Source organism: Protopterus annectens, chromosome 1.part1 (genome assembly GCF_019279795.1).
Source record: "Protopterus annectens isolate FY-2018-M chromosome 1.part1, PAN1.0, whole genome shotgun sequence".
Lineage (NCBI taxonomy): Eukaryota > Metazoa > Chordata > Ceratodontiformes > Protopteridae > Protopterus > Protopterus annectens.
The window spans coordinates 807,088,879-807,112,161 of record NC_056726.1 but is presented as its reverse complement, the minus strand read 5'-3'; the positions used below and the strand labels follow the sequence as shown (position 1 = coordinate 807,112,161).

Here is a 23,283-nt window from a genome sequence, read left to right as displayed (position 1 = left end):
ATGGTAGCTAGGGGTAACCTTGTTTTTCGAAGGGTATGACTATGCATTTTTTGGCATTTAACTTTAGGCCATGGCTCTGGCACCAGTTATCCGTTTCTGTGAGCCCCTTCTGAAGGATATCTGTGTCAGATGTGTTTTCGACTACGGCGCCCAGTTTGCAGTCATCTGCAAACTTTGTCAGCCATAACCCTCCTGTGTTTGCTTGTACTTCAGAAAAGTAGATGCCAAACAAGAGTGGGCCCAGGACTGAGCCCTGTGGGACTCCACTTGTGACAGGCTTTGAGTCTGACATGGTGCCAGCAACTCTGACCCTGTGGGTTCTGTCACTCAGCCAGTTTGCAACCCATCTTGTGATGTATGGGTTAACATTTAAGCTGATGAGTTTTTCAATGATACCCAAGTGGGGTATTGTATCGAAGGCCTTCGCCAGATCGAGGTAGGCTGTATGGACTGCCTTTCCCTCATCAATGGCTTTGGTGACTGTTTCGAAAAAGTCAACCAAATTTAAAAGGCATGATCTGCCTTTGACAAAGCCAAACTGGGTTGGATCCAAAGTCTGCAAATTCCCTATGTCTTTATTTATGAGGTCCATTATGATCCTCTCCATGGCTTTGCAGATAAGGCTTGTCAAGCTAATGGGCCGGTAATTTCCAGGGTCGGTGGAGGCACCGCCTTTGTGAAGTGGGACCACAGTCGCAGTGCGCCACTCCCTGGGTACGTATCCAGAGGTCAGACTATGATTAAACAGCTGTCTTAGCTGTGGGTTTGATTCCTCGTTGAGTTCGTGGAGCACACAGCCGGGGACACCATCCGGTCCCATGGATGCTGTGTTTTTTGCTTTGGAGAGAGCAGTTCTCACTTGGGCGTTAGAGATGTTTGGGGGGCTGCAATCGTTTGGTATAGATATCTTTCCTTTTGGGGGGGGGGGGGAGAAGTTTGCTCTGAACTTGTCAGCCAGTATGTTGGCAATGTCTGTAGGATCAGTAATCTTCACATCATTTTGAACTAGTTCTGAGCATATCTGGGAGTTTCCTCCCAGGTTTCTAACATAGCTAAAGAAGGCCTTATGATTGTCTTTTGAGTCTTTAGCTATTTTTCTCTCAAAATTTGCTTTGGATGATTTTATGAGAGCTCTTAGTTTTTTACTTATAGTGATCAAAGGTGTCTTACCTTTTAAGGATTTTGCTCTATCTTGTAGTAGCTTCCTCCTTTTGTTGTAGAGTTTGTTTATGGCTGGGGTCCACCAGACTGGACGCTTGCCTTTGGTACAAAGAGTTTTTGTTTTGCTTGGGATTGCCTTATCCATGCAGTTCTGCAGGTGCTGGTAGAAGGCATTTGTTAAGTGATTCAGCGGCTTGAGTACTGTTTTCCGCCGGCTCGGGGGCCTTAAAGGAGACCACACTAGTCTTTAGAAGTGTGAAGTCGGCTTTCGAGAAGTTCTTTACTGTGGTCTTTTTTATTTCAGGTGGGGGTGGGATGAGGACCTCCAGTGAGATTAGTTTGTGATCTGATCTCACCAGTGAGGGGTATACTTCCGGTGTTGTGCTCCCATGTTCATGATGATGAGATCAAGTATGTTTTCTCCTCTTGTGGGGATGGTGACTAGTTGTTCCATGGCATTTGTTCCCAGTCTATATTAGGGTAATTGAAGTCACCTAGTATGATGGTGTTTGGAGATACATTTATCCCCTCCAGTGTTTTCAGGAAAGCCATGTGAGGTTCCTGAGTTTGTGAGGGTGGCCTGTAACATGCTACAATTTGCAGAGCAGTCTTGCCTATGGTTAATTGCACCTGGATGGTCTCCGATGCATCGTGCTGGAGTTACAGATAAGACACTCATGGTTAATTGAAGGTCAGACACAGCTACAACTGTCTTTCTGACATGCTCTTCATGTCAGTTGCTAGGTTCACACCCCATCTACATGTGTCCTTTACTGGTAGGCCAACCCAGGTTCAGACAGTATGGCCCTTCTTCTAGAGGGCTGTGGCTTGGGGCCATGAATATTGAGTAGATCATTGAATGCGTTGCTGAGTAGCAGGCAGGCTTTGGACAAGCCCTGGGACCCGGTGATGATGGCTTGGGTTTGCAGATCCCTCAGCCTTTGTGCTGAATTTTCATGTCTTTATTGAAGTTGCTGTGGTACAGCAAGAGGTTCTCCCGTTCAATTCTTGCCTGGAGTGCCTTCTGTGCGAAGTCTGCATGTCCTCCCTGCAGTCAAAAGTCAAGTGACGTTAAAGACATGGAGGTAGGTGCGATCGTGAATGGGCGTGCCTTCTTTGAAGGTTGGGCGTCAGGCTGGCAACTTGGCACCGTAAAAATCCACTGCCAATCATGAGTGGACTGGAGTTCCGCTGTGGCGACCCCTAACCGGGAAAAGCCAAAAGACATTACTATTTAAGTTTCTTGTTAATAAGGCGGACTGGTCTGAATTTTAGGATTGCCACCTTTTCAGACGCTCAAAGTGGGGCACTTTACGAAAACGTGTAAATTTGCAGGACAAATCATACCCACAGATGCTGCAAAGGATTAGACTTCACTTCCTTATCAAAGTAAAACTCAGTTTTATAGAATGGCTTCTAGCTTTCTACCATGTTATTCTGTTTCGGATACAAACAATTGTTTTGTGCAACCATTAGAGGAAACATAGGAAATATTTTTGTCCTAAAAGATCAGGACATTTGCCACGCCTGACGCCTTTCAAATGTCCAGATTTTTGCCTTACATTTTTGGTTTACTCTTCACGAAATCTGTGGTTTTCTACCAGATCCTTGAGAACTAATATCACTAAATAATGACAGACTTTTTGAGTTTTAGACTTCATATATTTCAGAAAATGCACGCTAACCCAAAATATGTTCAATCAACTTTCTAACTTAGCAATATTTAAAATCTGGTGCTCTCCAGATTTCTTACATGAAGAGGGCGATATGAGTCATTTACCATTTTTCATGCTTTGGGTAACCTGGACCTAATTGATATCCGTCTAAGTACCGCCATACAACCAGCTGTTATTGCGTACTGCATTGATTTGTATAAAGTTATCTTAATGGATTGAATTGGTGATCACGTTTTAGATAGCTATCTCTGAATACAACTGACTTAATAACGTAAAGCTCTGGTCATTTCAAGGCAAAACACGTTTCTGTCGTTATTTGGTTAATAATAAGCACATTTACTGTCATCTAAAGACAACGGTAACTGGGTACTGCTACAAGATTTATCACTCTGTACCTTTAAGGAACTTTCATATAGTTGATAGCAAGGTATTGTGGGAAATGAGGCAGTTTCCGAAAAGCTGCTTGTTTGTCCTGCTGAGATGTAGAGGAGTTTGTATATAATGAAAGAATAAATATGAGAGGTAAAGGGTTGACCGTTGTGTTGGTTATGCATTTTGGTCATTTCCTGTATTATAAGTGTGAGTAGTAAGTAACAATGCACTTGTAGTAAAAGGTGAAGGATTTGTTGGTGACTTAGCTGAAATGGGCGATTGTCCCTCCCTCATAATTGTTATTTAATGTTTATTAGAGGGGTATTTTGTAAACATAGCAGCCCAATTGTACTTACCGTGGCTGTTTTAAACGCCCTCTCAGCACACATGGCGGTTTTGGACAGACAGTAGAATTCTAAAATAACCGGCGCCAGTATTCCTGTATATGTGTAGCAGCAGCCTTGCCAGTTTTTTGCTTTGATGCTCGTCTGTCAAGTGCGTGAGATCTAGTCTTCCTGGTTATCTCATTCAAACGTAGCTCTCAGCTTCGTAGCACAAAAACGTGGACAAAGCCAAAAATAATGAGGTGGAGCCCTGAAATAGGGACACATTTTTAAATATTGCTCTATGACTTAGAAATTTGCTAGAATAAAAGATGTTGCCATGCATTTTCCGAAGGCTGCTATTTATTTTATTTTACATTTGTTAACCAGGAAAATCCAGCTGGACCAGGTCTATTTTCAGTGGCTACCCCGGAGAAAAGCTCCAAAATTAACATATATCAAAGTAGTTATGACACGGGTAATACAGACATGAAAAACAGATTAATTGTTAAGTACACATGCACAAATAGTGTTCACAATGGTTCAACTGTGATTGGTAAAGAACCGTTACTTTGATAAAGCGTTACATATAAAGTGAGAACATGTTATTTTTTAAACAACAGTTACATACAGTTTGTGTTTTACATTTGCTTCTATTACGGAACAGAGAATGAAAAAAAATTATATAACCCGAGCATCCAGATAAGGAAGAAAATTAGAGTAATGATAAAGTGAGAGTCTAGAGCAGTAAAGAGAAAGGAGAAGAAAGTCAGATGAGACTCTCGTGTAATACATGGGTAGATCCAGGTTTTCCTGAGATGTGGTTTGATTATTTTTTTTTTTATTAAATTGTGTGCCTGTTGTAGTAGAGGTTATATTAGCCGGGAGGCTATTCCATTATTTTTTTTTTTTTGCTATGATATAGGCTGCGAAGTCTGGAACTGTCACCCATTCAGTGAATTCAGTCCTCGCTGATTTGCCACAAAAATCCAGAAATCCACACATTTTTTGAGGAACAGACCAAAAATATGAGGCAAAAATCTAGACATTCTGTGACAATTTGGACAGTTGAGAAGTATGCTCTCAAATATCAGAGATAACTGTTCGCGTTAGGCATAGAGCGAGTGTAAAGCAGTGGTTAAAGTAGTGTTCATTGTCTGGCAATTGCCAATTGTCTGGCAGCGCCAAGTGTACTGATCTGCAGTACTACAGAAGTACAGTGGCAATTTAAACTTTCATATGTTTTTGAAAAGCTCTTGGAGGACTTAAATAGAATTGTTTTGCGTTGAAATGTACGGGTACTCGCGGTTGTGGTCTGTTTTGAGTTTGTGGAAAGACCAGCATTGCAGGTTATATTTTTGAATGCTTTTGTTTATGGAGATCTAGAAGTTGAATTGTTTTGCTAAACGTGTTAGACCTGGGAGCATTTTTCCCCCCTGACAGAATCTTGAAGTGTTAGCCTGGAAAACAGTATGCAAAGGAGTTATATTCTCTCAAAATAAGGGCCTAGCCCGTTCGGTTTAATTTAACACAGGCTGCAAAAGCCTTGTAGTGCTCATTTGAATATATGGATGTTTTGGCTGAATAAGATCATTTTTTGTCAAGGGATTGTGGATAGCACTGTACTCGTCAGGTAGACAGATGTGCACAGAGACCGCTGAGACACTGACCTTCCTGAATCGATTTGTGATGCTTGTTGGTGTTATAACTTTTGTGGGTTACATTGAGGCCCCTTTCTTAGGTTTTTGGCAACTTTGATCGTAGTAAAGACCATTTATAGTTGTCTAGATCATATTTATCAACTTCTTTGCTCAAGGATTCTGAAAAAAAAAATTGGGGAAAGTAGGCAGTGGTCCCAAATCATTGGCAGTTTGTAGCTGTTACTGTGTTTCACTTAAAAGGTTAATAGAGCAACAGGTTTTGAATCAGTATGCATTATCTGAACAGCAAAAATGATGAAATTCTAATGTCTAAATTTGTCAACATTACACATTTTTGTGATTTACTTAAAAAAAATTAGGTGATAAGTGGCAGAAAGTCTGGGACAGTTGAGAAGTATGGTACTAATCTGTGTCATAGCCGGCTTTAGGCACCAGCGAACCCAGCGGTCGCTGGGGGCCCCCAATCACTGCAAGTTTTTATCTTGATATTTTGTAACATGTCTGTCAAAACAACAAAAGCTAGTACATGAATTGTGCATATTTAATAAACCAGGTGGGTAATGACTCATTTATATTTCCTTTAAAATTCAAAGATATAGCTGGTTATAGTAACAGTGTTTTATCAAGAACCAGCATTCACAATTCCATTAAATATTTTACCACTGACATAGTGCCATTGGCTTACCCTTTTAGTGGACATTCTCTCCACTAAAACTAACAGCATATCCAGCTTTAGGTACCTGCAATGGACACGGCTGCACCCCCCCCCAAAAAAAAAAAAATCATTCTTGACTGTGTAGGGGGTTTGACAAAAACTGTGGCTGATTGGGGAAAAATGAGGAGGAAAAAATTTATTAATTTCCTGATTGGGTTGTTTAACCTGAACAGGGCTATGATATGACTCTGTTGCATTAAAGCTGGACATGAACATAGGCAAGGTAAGCACTAGAGAGACCATCAGCCCAGCATGACTGATCTCAATGCATACCTTGGAGTTTAAGAACATCTGATGCTTCTGATCTTCAGGGATGGTTTTCTTGTACAGGGAATTTTGTAAATACTGGCAGAAGAGCAGATACTATAACTCCTAACTTCTTTGCTGAAGAGTTCAGTGCAATACCAGTAATACCAGAATAAGGGCTCAAAATCAGGAACCTGTTTTATATATTACTCATTCAATAAAAAAGTTAATAAGAATAACACATTTTGCATCAACGTGCATTTTTTCCTCTAAGTATAAAACTCTGATGTCTGGATTTATTGATTGTCTAGTCCTGAGTGATTCATAAGCAAATCAAACTTTTTATGAAGGACTGAACAAAATTATGAGCAAAACCAGGGAAGGTCTGTGAAATCGGGGACAGTGACAGGTTTGCATTACTCCTCATTGAGGTAAATAAGTGACTTGCATCTGCCACTGTTTAACTGCTAAATAGCAGTCCCTGATCTGGTGTGCCAGTACCAATGGTACAAAAGTAGTAATGCTACGGCATATATTTGTGCATGCATATGTGTGTAAAAAGTATCAGTGATTTTTATCTGTGTGCACACACCCTGTAATGGCAGGACACACACAATATTTTCTGGGCATCAGTAAAAAAAATGTAGCTAACAAGTAATTATATTTCAAGAGTGAGGCATATAAAGTATGTCACAGAACATTTAGACACTTGGATCTTCAAAGAATCTGGGGGCCCTCACTCCCCAGATTATATAAATGGATACAGGGGGCTCACTTAATCATCCTTGATTTTGTAGGGGCCCCACAAAAGCTGTTGCTGGTTGGGGAAAAGTGAGGAGAGAAAATGTATTCATTTTCTGAACATGCTCTTTAACCTGAACAGGCTGTACTATGACCATGGTAGGATAAAGCTGATAGTGGCCTCTGCCTTCAACTGCAACCATGCTAATACCAGCGTTGCTTGGATATGTGTGTACACGAAGCTGCCATAGGTTGTGTGTGTGGGGGGTTATTACTACTTTAATTTTCATCGCATTCAAACCTTAGAGGTCTGCACGAGGTCATTATAGCTTGTGTTTGGGCTCAGGACAGTGTGGTCATTGATTTCTTTTACTTTTCTCACAGACCACAGAGGTGTGCAAAGAGGCCTACTATGGCTTGTGTAGGGGCAGGGTACTGTCTAGGAAAAACAAAATAAAATACATTACTGCAGTCATTATTTGTTTCACTTTCCTCACAATCGCACTTCAGGAATGCATAAAAGTAGCTGCCTTTGACAGTTTGGAGTGAGGAGGTATGCTATGTATATGCATGTCTGCAGTGACTTGAAATACATGACTGTGGCAGTTTGAACCTCTGTTTTTATCCCAGCCTAACACCATAGCAATCCTTAAGCAGTCTTTTTTTTTTTTTGGGGGGGTTAGGGAGGCAAGCAGTTCTCAAACAGGGCTTGTGTATGCTTGTTAGTTTATTGTTGCTATAATTTTGTCATATTTGAACATTAAGTCTTGGGTACAACTTATGTCTTTCTTGAAGGAAAAAAATAAGACTGAAATTCTTTTTTTACTCATGTTTTTTTTTTTTTATATTTAGGTCACCACTGGATTAAAAGGCTGGGAAAATTCTCTAAAATACATCCCAGAACATCTATAACCCTATGGCTTCTTGGGCCCTGGCTTATACGAGTTATTTCATAAATGGTTTTTACTGTGCTGACTTGGTCTGGAAATGTGTTGAAAGGATGCAAGGAAAACTAAAGCTGTACAGCAACACAATTTCTTTCCTCAATCATAATTTCTGTTCAAGTCATCATTGGTTGAAAAGATTGTGTAAAAAGAAAAAAGTCTTTAAAATGCACTTCAGAGCATATAGGGAGTTATGGCTTCTTGAAAAAGCTGAAGAGGAAGGCAAAATGAGAGAAAATTAAGAAAAAAGAAGTGTGCATAGTATGGGGAGCCCAAGATGAGGGGAAGACTGGAGGGTATGTGCGTATATGGGGGGCTCTGAAACAGGAGGTCTATGGTGCCATTTCACCCAAGTCCAGACCTGTATATAAAGTTGCTGCAATGTATCATTGTTGCAACTAAATGCCAGTAACTGTAAATATCCATTTGTGAGATGGTCCAACATAGTGTGGTACACTGGCCTGTTGCAATATAAGAGTATTGTAGCTACAGGTAAGTCTGCATGCAATACTCCTAAAAGTTTGCAGTATCAACTAAAATATTGCTTAGGAAGGGTGGCAGTGACAAGGTGATATGTAGACTTGAAGTGCCCAGGGGGCCCCCAACATGACGTCTGCTGGGGGACCCCAAAATGCTAACACCGGCCCTGCTGAGTGTACCAGAGGGACTTCTTGTCTACTATTTTATTCTGTGTGTGGCAGTATTTTGAAACCAGAACCTGCTGAGTTGTTGAATTGTCTGGGAGCTTCTGTATTGACTTGCATTTGGTAAAGCTGAAGGTTCTTTTTCTGTCATTAATTACTGGTATCATTGCATTATAGTGTAATTGCATGCGAGTGTTCCAAAGCTGGGCTTACATGTAATTCAAAATAGCAATACTGTCACTGATGCGCTTTGCTGGTTATTAATCAGAAATTGGGTGTTGCCTGTTGGGTGTGTAAATCTTCCAAGTACAGTGCTATTTTGAATGGCATGAGCTGCACAGGCACACTTTTTTTTCTTAAGTGATAATTTAATAAAGATGTTTAAGACATTGGTAAATATATGTTAACAGAAAAGAAGACAAACTATGTTAATGTTTGCTTACATTATACATCACATTTTTTTCATTTTTATAATTTTCAGTCCAGCATTACGTAAACTGCTGAAATCTTGCTTCCTTTAAACCTCACTCCTCCTCCTGAAGATTATTCTGCATGTATTGTTCGCACAATTTCCATTTATTTCAATGTAATTTGCTCCTTCCCTTTTCTAAAGATCTCTCTCTTTTTTTTGTTTCATATAATATTCAACACTTCAAGTACAGTTGGTTTAGAGTTTGATTTCCATTTTCTAGTAGTTACTTAATAAAGCCTTACTATGTCTAGGCAATTCAGATCCTGTGTCCCCATTTGCTCACCCTCTGTTTCTGACAATCTGTAGGATGTTTTTAAAGTTTGCCAACTCATTACAATCCAGTAACGTGTTCCCAGTTACCTCTTTCTTCCCCCATCGCACCTCCAACATTTACTATTTACCTGAGGAAGGAAGTCTGCTTGGGGTATAAATATACCTATGCAAATACTTAATACTTCCAAGTAAAGATCCTAAACTTTCTGGACTTTTGGTAAGTACTTGGGAGATTATATATATATATATATATATATATATATATATATATATATATATATATATATATATATATATATATACATATACACACACTCACTTTGTTCTTTTGTAAGCAGCTACTAATTATCCCTTAAAACAGTCTGTTATAGATTTGACTAAAAACCTTACCAGAGCAAGTCTTCATTAATTTTATATCCCAGATAGATTGAAACTGTCCAAAAATGTTCTGCGACACTGAGATGTCCTTTTTTTGGATTTATCGGGTCCATAATAATAATATATGCAAATAATGCCAACTTGTTTGGTTACCATACCAATTATGTCCTTGTGTTTCTTTGTCCCTTATTTTCTTTGCCAATGGCTTTAAATATAAATCAAATAACAAAGGGAAAGAGGATATTTCTGCCCATTTCCTCTGCAATACACCTGATTAAGGAAAAAGTGCTTTACTGTAAGCTAACTGATCAGCCTTTGGTACTTGGGAAGGGTTACTATTTTTAATGAGTCCAAAAGAAATTTACACAACATATTAGAGAGGAACCCTACCACTTTAGTTTTTGCCACGTCCTTCATATGTCCTCCTAATTAACTTTATTATTATGTCAGGGAATGCAAATGCTTCCATTGCCCTAGTCATAAAATCCCACCTTACTCTGTCAAATGCTTTCTTTGCATGAAGACTCACCAAGAACAGAGATTATTTTTTTACATTCTGCTTCTGTCACGATTATTATTGTATTAACGTTGTTACATGTTTGCTTCCCCACAACAAAATAACACTGACCCATAGCTATCAATTTTAGCAACACATTTGCCATTCTTTTAGCTAGTATAGACAAACGCTTTATATTCATGGTTTAAAATTGAAGTGAGCCTGTTTGAAGCTAGGTCCGATGAGTTTTTACCGTCCTTGGGTAATACAGCCACTGCAGCTTTCTTCCAAGATGTTGGTGAGTCCCTGCAGATGAGTATGTATGCATACCTTTAAGAAGCTTTCCATGGGCTTGCATATGTGTATAAATACTGACCACTTGTGAGTCAGACTGCCATTTTGTAGAGAGCTGTTGAGATGGAAGCATGCATGCATTCTTGTAATGGTATATCAGTTAATAAGTTTGTTTTATGTTGCTGCTAGCCTTCCTGATGTGTTTCTATAAAATAAATCATAAAAATGAACTACCCCGCCTGTTTGTCTTGAATCATAGCATAGGACAAGCGACATGGTGTTAAAATGGGACCCAGAATCAAGACCGAGAGGTACTCTGTTAATGTTGGAGGAATATAGAGGACTGGGTCATCCTTACTTGCACCTATGACTTACAAAAACAGGTCAGAAATGAATTCCGGGTACTAAAACTTGCTTAAATGATTTCTTCCTCAAATAATATAAAATGAAGCACTCAGAACACTCAAAACAAATTTCTAGTTAAACAAAATGTTCAAAGCTGTGACATATTGATACAAATATTCAAAATAGTTACAGAAATGTTTGAAGTAATGTCCGAATCACATAAAATATATAAAATAAGGAAAATTACTGCATTTTTTCATTGTGCTACTTTTTTGCATTAATTAAAGTTGTTCAAGATATCCCAGGTATACAAAGTGTTCGCAAGTTTGTGCAGAATTACAGTGCAGTTATTTCACAAAATACAGCCATTTTAAAGCATATTTCGCAAAGTACAGTATTTTGAAGATTGTGCATTTGAATGTTATTGCAAGTACCTGGTGTGTGTGCATGTTCATACATAATTACAAGGGCAATATTTGCAGTGTGTTTAAGCATACTTTGTTGGCATGGCAGAAGGATTTCTCAGACTAGCTCCACTTGTATTTGATGATAATATTGCAGAGAATTGGAGAGTGTTTGAGCAAGAGTACAATATTTTCGTACAAGCTGCATTCTCTGACTAAAAGATGCACATACAAATGCATTTATTCTGCTTAATTTATCTGGTATAGAAGCCATAGAAAGAAAGCATTCATTTGTGCATGCACCTGCTGTGTTTGCAGGAGAGGGGGAGAACTGCCATATAGTGGTACCGGCTGAATCAAGGGAAGACCCCAAGTGCTTAAAACGTAAATTTAGAGAAACGTGTAACCCTCAAACGAATATTACAATGGAAAGGCACTTATTTTACACAAGGGATCAAAAATCTGGTGAAACTTTTGCAGCATATATGACTTACTTGAGAAGCAAGGATAAAACGTGCAAATTTGGTGATTTTTAAGGTATGAGCTGATAAGATAGACTTGTGTGTGATATTAAAGATGATGTGAGAAAGATTTTGCTTCGAGACAGTGATTTAACTTTGAATAAGGTCATTGGGATTTGTCAAATATATGAGCTCACAGAAAATCAAACAAATATGCTTACAAGTAAGAAATTTATATTTCCAGTATCTTCTAGTGCTCATGTTAATAGTATGCAGCATGTGGTTAAAAGAAACGGGCCCAAGCACATGGCAGCAACTGTGAGTCCTGTAACTGTCCCTGGTAAACCCCATAGCTTTCTAGCAAATTCCATAGTATGCAGTCTCAGTGAAGCACGAGTGAGTCAGCAAACTCAAAGCATGTGCCCTCACCTAGCATCATAGTCAACTGTCATAATTGTGGTGGAACTGTCATAATTGTGTGGTACTTGCAATAACATTCAAATGCACAATCTTCAAAATACTGCAGCAATTAGAAAGATCCCAAAAGTACCTCACCAGGAGGATCAAGGGACTCAAACAGATGCCATATGCTGCTCGGTTAAAAAAAACTCCAGCTCTACTCAGTTGCATACCGCCTACTTCGAGGCGATCTATGCCTGACATATAAAGCTATGTCCAACCCAGAGTTAATGGACATGCTCCACCTCAGTAAATCCAAATCCCTTAGAGCCACGCGCTCGAGGGACTTGAACCTCAGCACTGAAATAAATAGAACATGCTGGAGGGACAGATTCATAACCCAGAGGCTCCCTTCGCTCTGGAATAGAATTCCAATTCATGTTAGGCAGAGCACCTCACTGACTCTCTTCAAGAAGAATCTTGATGAGTGGATGGGGGATCGTAGGTTTGTCCCGGGGATTACTTCCGTGTCACTGTTAGACAGAGGCACAGTAAACTAAACTTTAAAAAGGGCACAGTATACTCAAATCAAGGGGTGGCGTAAGCCAAACACAATTGGGCTAGGCTTATAAATGCCCCAGGGCAGATAGCCTAGTATGAACCTATGAAATTGTGTATGAAAGAGATAAGTTCTTAGCTTTGATCAGCAATGCCACAGATGTAAGAAGTGGAATCATTTCCAAAGATTTTGTAAATCAAGAGAGGCTCATTTTATTAAACGAGAACTTTTAAAGAGACAAGTTGATCAATTAGAAAGCTGTGACCCTACTTTTTATGTTGGTGTGTCTGTGCTTAATGAAACAGTTAATGCAGTAGATTTCTGGGCAAAGAATGAAGTATTTTGTACTGTTCCATATCAGAAGACGCATAGCTCAAAGTTGACAGGTTCAAAGTGCAATGTTATGTCGGCAGAAAATTGCTAGAGTATGTGCTGGTAAGAAGCTTGATTTGGCAAAATGTGTAAAGCTTGTTGCTTATGGTGGTGAAGAAATTCAGACTGAAGTCTCAGTAGTGCTTTCATGTTACTCTGCTGGGGACAGCTATGACTTGAAATTTTACGTGGTCAAAAGGGACGTACAGTCACTACTAGGCCTCAGAGACCGTTTGAAAAATGGGACTACTTTCATTTAACCATGCAAGTTTGAAAGACAACTGTTCCAATGTTGTCCAGACTATTTTTTCTACTTGCCTAGTTTGTCTTCGAAAAGATCAACACAAACTCCCAGTTGTGTACTCCATGAAGTTAGACTGTGAAGTCAGGCCAGCCTGGAAAGTTCTAGTAGCTATGCAGAACAGAGTCAAACAATGGTGCAGCAAGGTGTGATTTGTCCAGTTGACGAACCAACTGAATGGGGTATCCTCAATAGTGGTAGCTCATAAGAAAAGCTCAGGTGATATCAGAGTATGTGTTGATCTGCGAGATTTGAACAAAGCACTGAAGAGACCACTGCATCCAGTGCATACAATCAAATAAGTCGCTGCTGTTATGCTAGATGCCACTGTTTTTTCTGTCTCTGATGTGAAGAATTCATTTTGGCAAATTTTGCTTGACAAAAAAAAATCTTCATTGTTGTTTACTTTCAGTACTTCTTTTGGCAGGTGCAGATTTTTGAGAGTGCCATTCGGCATAAAGTCTTCCAGTGTGCAATGGAACAATTTTTTTCTGGTTATCCTTGTGGTATTGTAGTAGATAATATTCTAGTAGGAGGTACCTGTGACGCCGAGCATGACAGAAAGCTCAAGAAAGTTCTGGAAAGGGCAAATTAAGTGAATCTTAAGCTCAATCCTTAGAAGTGCAAATTCGGGCTGCAAGAAGTTAGTTATGTTGGTCATTTATGTACCACTTCAAGTTTATGACCAGATCCTTCCAAGCAAGCAGCAATTCTTAAGATGCCATTGCCATCTCCAGACAATGTTTAAGCCCTGCAACATTTTCTTGACAGGGTTAATTACCTAGGCTAGTTCATTCCAGACTTAAGCCAAGAGAGCTGTCATGTAAAGATGTGTCCTGGTCAGAACACCATCAAGAAGTATTTGATGTCCTGAAGCAGAGAATTGCCAGTCCACCAACTCACAGATAACTATGATGTTCATAAACCAGTTACTCTTTCTTGTGATGTTTCTAAAATTTGGCTTTGGTGCAGTCATTCTTCAGGAGGGTAGACCAGTAGCCTATGCTCTAACCCAAACTGAGATGCAGTATGCACCGATTGAGAAAGAGCTGTTGGCAATTATGTTTGGATTTTCAAAGTTGCTTGATTGTATTTATGGCTGACCTATCCAGACTGAAACAGATCACCAATCTCTAGTTACTATTTTGAGAAAGCCTATGCATTCAGCTCCAGCCAGACTGCAATGTATGATGTTGAGGTTGCAGAAGTACAGTTTCAGTCTTGTCTACACACAAAGCAAACTTCTTTATCTTGCTGACACATTATCCAGATCACCCAAATACACCACTGAACAGCATGAAAATGAGAAACTTGACTTTGAAGTCATAAGTCCATAAGTTTTCTTCTACATGTCTTGATGATGATAGAAGTCACGCATCTTCAGATCCAATTCTTCAGAAGCTCACCCACTTTCAGTCAAGGATGGCTGTCAAAGCAGTCTTGTTTACCAGTAGACCTATAACCTTGTTTTCCTTACAGAGAGAAGATTTTGTTTGACAGTGGTATTATCATGAAAGGTCCAAAAGTGATTGTTCCAAAATCTTTGCAACAAGAGTATATTACCATCTTGCATCGTGGCCACTTAAGAACTGATTCTACCAAAAGAAGGGTGAGAGGACTAGTATTTTGGCCTTCTATGTCAAAGGATATTGAGAGAGTACTTGCATCTTGTTCTGTATGTGATAGTACTAAGCTACATCAACAGAACCACGTCAGCTAAACCAAATTCCTGAGCTACCTTGGTCAACAGTAGCTACAGACGTTTTCGAATGTAATGGTCAACATTACTTCATGTTGATAGACTCTTCTTCAAATTGTTTTGAGAGTGACCTTCCTAATCTAGCATCCAGTACTGTCATTGCCATTAAGTTAAATCATCATTTTGCAGTCCATGGTAGTCTGCACAAAGTTATTTCTGACTATGCACAGTTTACAAGCCAGCAGTTCGAGATTTGGTGAACAGTGGGACTTTATTCATGTTATGAGTAGCCCTGAGTACCCACATATAATTGATTTGGCAGAATGTGTAGTTCAAAGTTAGAAACCGTTATTAGAGAAGTCAAAATGAGACCATAGCAATGTTTTTTTGAATCTCCTGAATGTCCGAAAGGTTCCTCGTGATAAACATCTTGGTTCACCTGCACAAAGTTAGTAGCAATTTGTTGGTTCCCTGTGGTAAGAACAACAAACCAGTGAGAGCTCAACTCATGAAAAGGCATTTGTCCCTGAAATCCTATTATAATACTCAACTCATGAAAAGGCATTTGTCCCTGAAGTCCTGTTATAAGTCCAGCAAACCGCTTAATCCATTACAAGAAGGGAAGATAGTGAGGATACAGATGTCCAAAGGTTTTGATTGGATTGGAGTTGTGAAAAGTGTATGTCTAGAGCCAAGATCATATATTGTGAAGTCACAAGGAGTAGAATTTAGGTGAAATTGGAAACATTTAGCACCCATGTCCGAGCCTATATCGCAGCATCTTGCCTGTGAAAAAGATGATTTCAGAGTGGGTTATCCAGTGTTCCAGTTGCAGAGGGCATTCCAGCAAATATCCCTGTTCCTGAGAAGATTCCTGAAACGCCTGAAATGGATTGTTCATCAGTGACTGTCCGTGTTGCTAAACCCAGTCCTAATTGCTGTATCACTAGATCAGGTCGCATTTCCAGACCATGTTCCAGATACACAGCAACTTGGACATGAATGATGTTTATTTCTCAGTCTTTGTGCAATCGCATGTCTTTTGCAAATGTCATTTTAATGAAGTGCCCACAATAAAGAGGGAAGATGTAGATTAGTATGTCTGTATACCTTTAAGAATCTTTCCGTGGGCTTACACGTGTATAAATTTATTTTACATTTGGCCGGGATAGTCCAACTGGATATATATGTCCATTTTCAGTGGAGGCCCTGGGAGAAAAGCTCCAGATAACACAGAACATAACAGATATGAGTCAAACATATTTACGAAGCCCTCTAGTAGGTACTCACAATATACACAGTGCGTAATAGTATACAAAAACAACAGGTTGCAGCAAGCTGTTATGAGTAAGCAATGCGTACAATATTAATTTAAATAAGGCATTGAATAAGTAGTGATAATAAGGGTTAGTACAGGGACAAAACAAGCCAGTGCTCTTTAAAATACTGTTGGAGGCCTTTTTTGAAGAGACTTAAAGAAGGTTCGAGGGTAAGGTTAGATGGAAGTGAATTCTAAGTTTTACCAACAACGTTGGCAAATGGAGTCACCGGCTGAGTTAATGGCTTTGTGAGTTTGGACCAACAGTTTATTGGATGATCATTGTTGCCTTGAATTACTGTATGGCTTTATGATATTTCTGAGTGTTGGAGTATTTTCAGGGTGGTATAGAATTTTGTGTGCTACTATAAGCTGATTGAACAGAAGTAGGCTAGCCAGTTCTAGCCACCTGAGAAGACTGAAGTTTTGACAGTACAAAAGTTTAGACAAAAACACTGTCTGTGACTAAATACTGAGCACATGCAAGTCAGACTGCCATTTTGTAGAGAGCTGTTGAGATGTAAGCATGTATGTATGTAATAGTTCATAGGTGTGTACTAGGCTAATGGCCCTGGAGCCTTTACAAGCCTACCCCATAGGATTACCCAGGCATCGTGCCACCCGACCTTGGTTCCCAGTGCCTCTGTTGAGTAAAGCCACTGGCGTGATCCTTGGGGTGAATTTTCTATTTCCCATCCACTCCTCAAGATTTCTCTTGAGGAGGGCCAGTGAGGTGCTCTGCTTGACATGTATGTGAAGTCTTGTTCCATAGCATGGGCAGTCTCTGGGTTCTGAACCTGTCCCTCCAGCATGTTTTGCTGATTGTGGTAATGAGGTTGAGGTCTCTGGAGCATGTGGTGCGGAGGGATTGGGATTTCTTTAGATGTAGCATTTCTAACAGGGCTGGATCAGACATGGCTTTGTAAGTCAAGCAGAGATCGCCTCTAAGTAGGCGATATGAAACTAAGAATAGTTTGAGGTTTTTTTTAGTCTGTCCATATAGGACAAATGTTTAAGGTCTAGGATCCTCCTTGTGAGTTACTTTTACAGCCTCCCCAGTTGTTGCAGGTGTTTAGTGAGGTACATACCAAATGGGGCATTGTACTCCATGATTGGCTTAATGAGGGAAGAGTAGAGGGAGACAATGATCTCTTTCTTCCTGGATGCAAAACCCTTAGTAATGAGATGTGCCACATAGAAGGGCTTTCTGACCACAGTATCAATGTGGTGCTCAAAAGAGAGGTTGCTGTCAACCTGTGTTCCCAGATCGCTTATAACGCCTTCTGTGTTCGGTGGACTACCATCGATGTGGTAATTCATGGGAACCGGGTTTTTTCCAAAGGGGATGACGACACATTTTTTTTGGCATTGAGCTTAAGGCCGTGGTTCAGACAACACTTGGGCTCAGTGAGGCCTTTCTGTAGGATGTCAACATCACTTGGTGAGTTAATAATAGCTCCCAACTTGCAATCGTCTGTGAACTTTGTCAGCCAGAGTCCCTTCGTGTTGGCCTGGACTTCAGAGGAGTAGATACCAAATAGGAGAGGACCCAGGACCGAACCCTGTGGGACTCCACTTGTGACTGGTCGGCAGTCTGACTTGGAGTCAGCTACTTTCACACTGTGGGTTCTACCTGTGAGCTAGTTTGCAACCCACCTAGTGATATAGGGGTTGATGCCTAGCTTAGTGAGTTTTTCTATGATTCCTGCTTGGGGAATGGTGTCAAAGGCCTTGGCCAGATCAAGGTAGGCTGTATGAACCACCTTGCCTTTATCCACAGCTCTGGTGACGGACTCAAAGAAGTCGACCAAGGTGTGAGCAAGCATGATCTACCCTTCACAAAACCAAACTGTGTGGGTTCCAGAGTTTGAAGATTCCCTATATCCTTGTTTATTAGGTCCATGATGATGCATTCCATAGCTTTGCATATCAGACTCAGACTAATGGGGCAGTAGTTCCCAGGGTCTGTAGTTGCTCCTCCTTTGTGGAGAGGGATGACTGTAGCAGTGCGCCATTCGATAGGGACAAAAGGCTGAGGTGAGGCTGTGATTGAACAGGGCACACAGGTGACGTGCCACTTCACTCTGTAGTTCATGTAGAACACAGCCAGGGATGTTGTCAGGTCCCATAGAAGCTGTATTTTTGGCCTTGGACAGTGCTGTTTTAACCTGTGCAGCAGTAATACTGGGTGCGTGGCAATCTTCTGGTGTTGTGATTGGTCCTTGGGGGGGTAAAGTTGGCACTGAGTCTGTCGGCCATTATATTGGCAATATCTGTTGGCTCGGTATAGAGGTACCATTGTGCAGTAGCTCAGAGCAAATCTGGGTATTGCTGTGGAGATTCTTTACATAACTATAGAAGGCCTTGTGGTTGTCTTTACTATTTGCTGCAATTCTGTTTTAATAACTAGTTTTAGAGGATTTGATGAGGGATCTCAACTTTTTGTTGAGGCTGATAAGGGAGTTTTTCCAGTCTTGGGACTTCACCTTATTCCGCATCAGTTTCCTCCTCCTCTTATAGAGTTTGTTTATGGCAGGGGACCACTAGATTGGCTTCCTTTTTTTGGAGGAGAGCATCTTGGTTCTGTTGGGTATGGCGAGATCCATGCAGTTATGTACGTGTTCATACAGTGCATTGGTGTATGATTCGGTGTGGCCATGCAACTGATCTCCATTTGTATGGGTGCCGTGAAGTTGGCCACCTCTGTTTTTAGGACCCCAAAGTTAGCTTTGGAGAAGTTTTTCATGGTGCTTACCTTTGCGGGGTGGGGGGGTGGGAGGGATGTGGATTTCCAATGTGATTATTTTGTGGTCGGATCTAACCAGGGAGGAGCTGACTATTGGTGTAGAGCAACGGTTGCCCATGTTAGTAATGACCAAGTCAAGGATGTTGCTACCTCTAGTGGGGGTAAGAATGAGCTGGTCCAGGGCATTGGAATTAATGAATTCCAGGAAACGTTGGACAAATGTATTGGTACACAAGTAGTTTTCCCAGTTAATGGAGGGGTAGTTGAAGTCGCCGAGTATGAGAGTGTTAGGTTGGACCTTAATATTCTCCAGGGTGCTTAGGAACGTGGAGTGCGAGTCTTTGGACATGGTTGGGGACCTATAGCAGGCTACAACCTGCTATAGTTCCCCAACCAGGTCTGTCAGTTAATCAATTCATTTATGTTTTATGTTGCTGCTATCCATCCTTGTCTTTATATATAATAAAGCATATAAAAGAAGTACCTCACCCGTTCGTCTTGAATCCTAACATAGGATGAACGGCAGTCCCCTCCCTTTAAAATACTGTTAAAATCATCCATATCCATATCACTTTCTTCCCTCCTAACTTCCAGATTTCCACAGGAATACCATCTGTTCCTGGAGATTTCATTCCTTCCTACCTTAACTATTAATTAAGCCACATCTGCCTCTAACCTTGACATACTTAAGTCTTCCCTAAGTATCATTTGTATTTTTCTTGATTTCCACATTTCTCTGCATTATACAGATTTTCTTAAAATTTCCGAAATCTCTCTAAAAGCTCTACAGCATCCCTTGTTATTTTTCTTGTCATGGGCAACCTAAGTTTGCTGCCTAAGTCATTGTGCTAAAGATTTTTGTGCTCCGGAGTTTTCAAAATAGTTGCTAAACAGCAGTCTTTCTACATTTGTGTGTATTCTCCAGATACTCCTTTATTTTCTCTTCTCTTTAGCACTTTAGAATTTACACCTCCTCTTATTCTGAGTGTCTCCCTACTCTGCAATATTTTAACCTTTGTCAGCTCCTCTTAAGTAATTCATTTTACTTCTTAACCATATATCTTTCTTTTTTATTTCTGTCCTGTTTTAATGTCATTTCTTTATTTTATCCAACTCATTAGCTATAACCTGTGAAGATATCTTCCCTGATAACTCTTGAAGAATTTCCATTACCCATTCCTTAAGTTCCTCTCCCTTTATCAGGTAGGTGGGAAAGCTCCATTGTCTCATTTTTACTGCATTAATTTATTGCCTTGCATTTTTATCTTTTTTTTTTTTTTTCGGTTCATGAGCTGAAATTGTTGTTAGTTGTGTGTTAAAGCTTTCAGTTAAATGCAAATGCTTCTGTGAAATATAATTTCTATGTAGTCTAGCTCAGTTATTGTACCTTGGGGGATAATATGCAAGTCATGTAAGTGCATACTACTGAATTCACATATTCTAAACCAAATATTTTCATAAATTTCTTCAGAAATCTACCTTAGTTTGTTATATTTCCCTTCTAGGTCCACTGATGCATCCTCACTATGCAAATCAAGTTCCAGGCCCCATCTGTAAGTACTATTCCTTGCTGAGAGCTGATTATTTCTCCCAATTTTTTTTTAAACACCTTTTTTAAATTATCTCTTGAGACTTAGGCCAACAAACATTTATATAAATGAAAAAATATTAACTTGCTCCCAGTTGTACACCTTGTACATCCTTGTTCTTTTGTATAACTGTCATCAGTCCAAGAGTACTTCTGAATTCCTGCCTTCCCTGAAACTTCATTCCTTCTCTAGAACATTATTCTGCATGTATTGTTCCCATAATTTCCATTTATTTCTATGTAATTTGCTTCTTCCCTTTTCTGAAGATCCCACTTCAAATTCTTTTATCTCTGTTACAATTTGCAATACTTCATATACAGCTTTTTTAACTTCTTGAATTATCACTTGTGACATAGGCAAACAGTTGTATAGGGTAGCAAACCATATTAACAAGTTCACATTTACAAACATAAGATACAACAATATATTTGATGTACAATCAGCAACATTACATCAATTTATTCAGTTCCTGCCTTCTCTTAAACCTCAACCTCCTCCAAAACATTTTGGTTTTCTTTGTGTTGTTTCATAATATATGCAATCCTATGTTAAGGGATTGCTATTTATAAGGTAACTGTGTGTTCATGACAGTTTAAGAGTGCACATAAGTTACGAGTGCACACAGTGAATGAAGATTGTTTTGTTCTTATCGCAGTATAGCCTTAAAAGTTATGTGATCTGTGCAGTCATTTTTACAATGTGCGTATATTATTATGGGATGTGAATTTTTATTAACAGTTTAGACTGTATAATGAGTTAAGGCTGTATAATGTAGACTATTTATTTCAACTTTTCATGCACGTCGGCATAATGACAACAAATAGCCATCCATCGCGACTGTATTTGAAGATGAGGATAATGGAATTTTGGTGACTTTAAGTGCCATATGTTGAGGTGTTCTAGCGTAATTATGTTTTGTTTTAAAGTATATTAGAGATGATTCAATCTATAGTGTGATCGAAATATTTACTGAAGTAATCCAGGGTCCTTTCATGTTTGTGATGACATGAATCAGGATTCATGGAACATATAATAATGTGACTTTAGAAGAATTGTGAATCCATTTATTTGTTATAAATGTCTTATTGCAATCGACTTGAAATATCTATGTAGAAGAGGATTTGGGAAGTGTAATACAAGTTGTTTGTATATTTTATGATGATAGTGAATATTGGATGCATATATTATATAGAGCTTAATGAAGTATGTTCAACTAGTGAAGCCTCGAAATGTGTACTTAATAGTTGTTGTTCAACACCCATAACATATTGAGATGTATGTTGTTATATATTTTAGCAATTAGGGTTTTTGATATGCTGAATTTTTATAATTGTAGAAAGTGTTTTATAAAGCACAGTGTTTTTCAATGATTGTGAATTTCATGTTCAGAGGTTTTTGTTAGAGTTTGTAAGATTGTGAAATAATGGCCTTAACACACTTGGCTTCCTTTAATGAGATTAATTAACATTAATTGGCTGCAGGATGTGATTGGATGTGGTGCATTTTAAAAGGAGAGTTGTTTTGATAGTAACCTTTATGTCTGAAGTGTAGTAGCACACACGAAAGCATTTACACCTGCATTTTTATTTGTTTTAAGTAAATGCTTTTGTTTTCATGCCATGCTGGTCCTCTGCCTGCCTGAAGTCGGTATCTGCATGTATTTTTCCAATAGTTTCCATTTATTTCTATGTAATTTGCTTCTTCCCTTTTCTGAAGATCCCACTTCCAATTCCTTTATCTCTGTTATAATTTGCAATACTTCAAATTCAGTTTTTTTAACCTCTTGAATGATCACTTGTGACATAGGCAAACCTACATTCGTATAAAAGTAGTCAAACCATATTAACAAGTTGACATTTACAAACATTATAAGCTATATAACAATGTATTTGATGTATAATCTGAGCAACATTAACATAAATTTATTTAATTCCTGCTTTCTCTTAAACCTCATACCTCCTCCAAAACATTTTTCTACAAGTATTGTTCCCACAATTTCCATTTTTTTTCTAATTTACTCCTACTCTTTTGTAAAGATCTTACTTCCTGTTCTTTTGTCTCTGTAATTGCTTTAGACTTTGATTTCCGTTTTCTAATGACTGCTTTTTTGGCAGCCACCAGAATTAAACTTAACATGTCATTACTATGTCAATTTAGACCCTGTATCCCAGCTCAAAAATCAATGTATTGTTGTCCCTATCTCGCCTTCCTTCTTGTTGGTTGGGTTCGGAGCTGATCCTCTGCTCCGACTCGGCCGCATTCTAAAGCATGAGAGCTTCCACTGGCTCGAGGCTAGACCCTATCCCATCATGCCTAGTGAGAGTTACCCAGATCTCATTTGCCGCTTGAAGCTTGAGATTGCTGGAGACTGGCTCAGGCTAAGTTTCCAGTTTGTTTCTTCTATATTTTGCTTAAATATCGTAAACGTTTTACAGGGAAGATACTACTGTAGATTAGTAATAGTTAGTGTTTATTCTTAGGATTCCACCTGTCTCTGTTTAGTTGTTGTTCAGGCTGTCGTTTTTCCTTCAGGCCTACTACCCCCCCACTTATGAATCTGTTTTTAGTTGGAGGAGTCACCCTTTGCTTTCGGCCCAGTTCAGTTAGAGGGTTTCCCCTTAATCCCTCTTTCTCCCCTTTTCAGCTTAAGGAGTTAGCCATTTAAGTTATAGGCTCTCCTTGGTTGGGGAGTTG

At 39.4% G+C, this 23,283-nt stretch overlaps 1 protein-coding gene across 3 annotated transcripts in view; it reads left to right on the top strand.

Moving 5' to 3' along the window:
* Positions 1 to 3,216: 3,216 nt before the first annotated feature.
* Positions 3,217 to 23,283, top strand: part of LOC122807251 (uncharacterized protein ZSWIM9-like) — a 234,960-nt gene continuing 214,893 nt past the window's right edge. Inside the window, exon 1 of one of the 3 annotated variants that reach the window (XM_044078353.1) lies at positions 3,217 to 3,359. In XM_044078353.1, coding sequence (XP_043934288.1) covers positions 3,353 to 3,359 — 7 coding nt within the window. In that variant the 5' untranslated portion in view covers positions 3,217 to 3,352. Of the gene's footprint in view, positions 3,360 to 8,048; positions 8,332 to 20,509; positions 20,554 to 23,283 lie in introns of those variants that run through there. The other 2 variants (XM_044078362.1, XM_044078343.1) reach the window with 2 other exon arrangements.